Below are 2501 nucleotides of genomic sequence, written 5' to 3'. Positions count from 1 at the left end.
GTGTGTGTGTGCGGTGGCTTCAGTCGTGTGGTGTGGATAGCAAACAGCGTTCTCTCCTTCTTTCATAATATTTGGATGGTCAACAGATTGAAAATATGAGTAAATTTGAGCAACTCATCACAACATATTTCGGCCTCCGTCCTCAAATTTACATTGGCCAGGCCAGACAGCAGGACCAATTATGTCCTACTGTACTGCTTTGAGGGTTACAGTGGGGTGGGGGGATGGATAGCCTGGAGGGGGCGAAAGGGTGAAGAGGGATATGTTAGACTAGAGAAAGAAAAACTATACAACGAATTAAAAGTAAATAAAGTAAGGATAAAATCAGTTGCTTCAGCACTGAAGCAGTAAACTACTCTCGGCTTGGCCTTGATAGCCGATTATTTTGATATTTGAATAATTCATGTCTTCCCAGCGACAATGTTTACTTTTTTCTCCTCGGATAAATTTTTATTTGATTTTTACTCGGCTGAGGATGCCGAAATGAAAGTAAAGTTTGTAAACGAGAAGCGAGCTTGCATTTTGAATTGTACGACTATCTCAAGAAATTATTATTATTATTCTCTCTCTCTCTCTCTCTCTCTCTCTCTCTTCTCTCTCTCTCTCTTCGAGATAGATTAAACTTCTTTATTTCCATTATCACTTTCGCTGATATAATACCCTGAAATTTCGATCGACAGACAGGAAATATCATCCGATATGTCTTATGATAACAAAATACTTCGACGTCAACATTCCATATGCAAACATATCCAAGACAAACGATAATCGTTATATCACCATATCTCCGCCATTAGCAGGTAAATATGTATCTCATCCCTCGGGTTTACAGGCATCGTACTATTACTACTTCCAGAGCAAACATGCTATCTCCACCAGCTGGTACATATCTTCGCCTTCGCCCCGCCCTCCAATCCGACTTGTATATCATCTCCAACACCAACCTATATCCGACGTGAACCGCTACCATAGTAGATCCACCTTAAATATGATACCATGCTATGTCTCCAACACAACAGATGGCATCTCCAACACCAGATGGTTTAATATATCTAACGACAAATTATGGAGAGATATCTTTGTCAGCAATAAATATGATTAAAATGTAAACATTGCAGGTATCATACTATACTAAGATACGTGCAGTGTTCCTGTTTTTATAATATTTATTCATATCTCTTGATAAATTGTCGAAGATGATTAGCTCCGGCTTCAATGTGTATCATAAATTCAGGAGGAAATATCATCAACGCCAACAGGTGTTATCGTCTTATATCTCCAACACCAACATTTCCCAACCATAACATCTTCATAAGATCTCCAACACCAACAGGTCCCAACCATAACATCCTCCTAATATCTCCAACACCAACAGGTCCCAACCATAACATCCTCCTAATACCTCCAACACCAACAGATCCCAACCATAACATCCTCCTAATATCTCCAACACCCACAGGTCCCAACCATAACATCCTCCTTATATCTCCAACACTAACAGGTCTCAACCATAAAATACTCCTAATACCTCCAACACCAACAGATCCCAACCACAACATCCTCCTAATATCTCCAACACCAACAGGTCCCAACCATAACATCCTCCTAATATCTCCAACACCAACAGGTCCCAACCATAACATCCTCCTAATATCTCCAACACCCAGCCAGGCTAAGAGTAGTCGTCAGCAACCAGCGCCAAGCCCCAACCTATATTTACAGTGTTCACTTCAGTGGGACTCCTTAAGTGGCGGCTCTCACGAACCCTTGCCCAAGCTGTTATTAATGGTCCGGATTCTTTTATAAGGTAAATATTTGTCCACGATGGACACAGCAGCCAAGGGCCTGTGATTACTGCATGATCGTTGCAATACAACTCGCTGTTACAGCTAAGCGTTGCCGTTGCTGTCTCGTGCCTCTGTAAAAGGGAGTGCGCGCTACACACACACACACACACACACACACACACACACACAAAGCGGCCATTTGATGTACTGTAATGGTTTATTAAGATCGGCTGAATTTTGAAATGCTTATATGGGGTGGTTTGGATGACAATGAAATTTAAATCAAAGTTTAGAATAAGATTTTCTGCAGAGGTATGAATTTACACCACTCTTAGAATGGGCTATCCGGAATAGGTATAAATTTTTAAGGAACTTTCAAATTTGATTTTTATTCCATGGAGGGTATGACTTTAAAAGTCGAATAAGATAAATTGAAAACACCGTTCGATTATGACCTTTCTGGATGTGTATCTCGTTTAGAATAAGATTCTTGTGGTGAATATGACTTTAAAACATGTTAAGCGTGTTAAAATGAACTTTTATTATAGGAAACGGATTTTGGTGGCTATATTCGACGAATTATTAAATTTTATAGAATGAAAAGACATGTGGGTATGTAGTTGGCATTTTGAAGGGCTGTATTGTCATAGCTTGTTAATATCGTATGAATTTGCGTGCATTGCTGAAAATGAAATTGTCTCCATTAAAATCTGA

The 2501-nt window shown here is 39.6% G+C and overlaps 1 protein-coding gene across 1 annotated transcript; it reads left to right on the top strand.

Moving 5' to 3' along the window:
• The first annotated feature begins 1215 nt into the window (after nucleotides 1–1215).
• Nucleotides 1216–1806, top strand: LOC135200678 (DNA-directed RNA polymerase II subunit rpb1-like). Its single transcript, XM_064229286.1, has one exon. It carries the CDS (start codon nucleotides 1216–1218, stop codon nucleotides 1804–1806), a length of 591 nt encoding a protein of 196 aa, XP_064085356.1.
• The last annotated feature ends 695 nt before the right edge of the window (nucleotides 1807–2501 follow it).

Source organism: Macrobrachium nipponense, chromosome 27 (assembly GCF_015104395.2).
Source record: "Macrobrachium nipponense isolate FS-2020 chromosome 27, ASM1510439v2, whole genome shotgun sequence".
Classification (NCBI taxonomy): Eukaryota; Metazoa; Arthropoda; class Malacostraca; order Decapoda; family Palaemonidae; genus Macrobrachium; species Macrobrachium nipponense.
The sequence above is the reverse complement of the archived record's forward strand: the minus strand, read 5'-3'. Positions and strand labels throughout refer to the sequence as shown.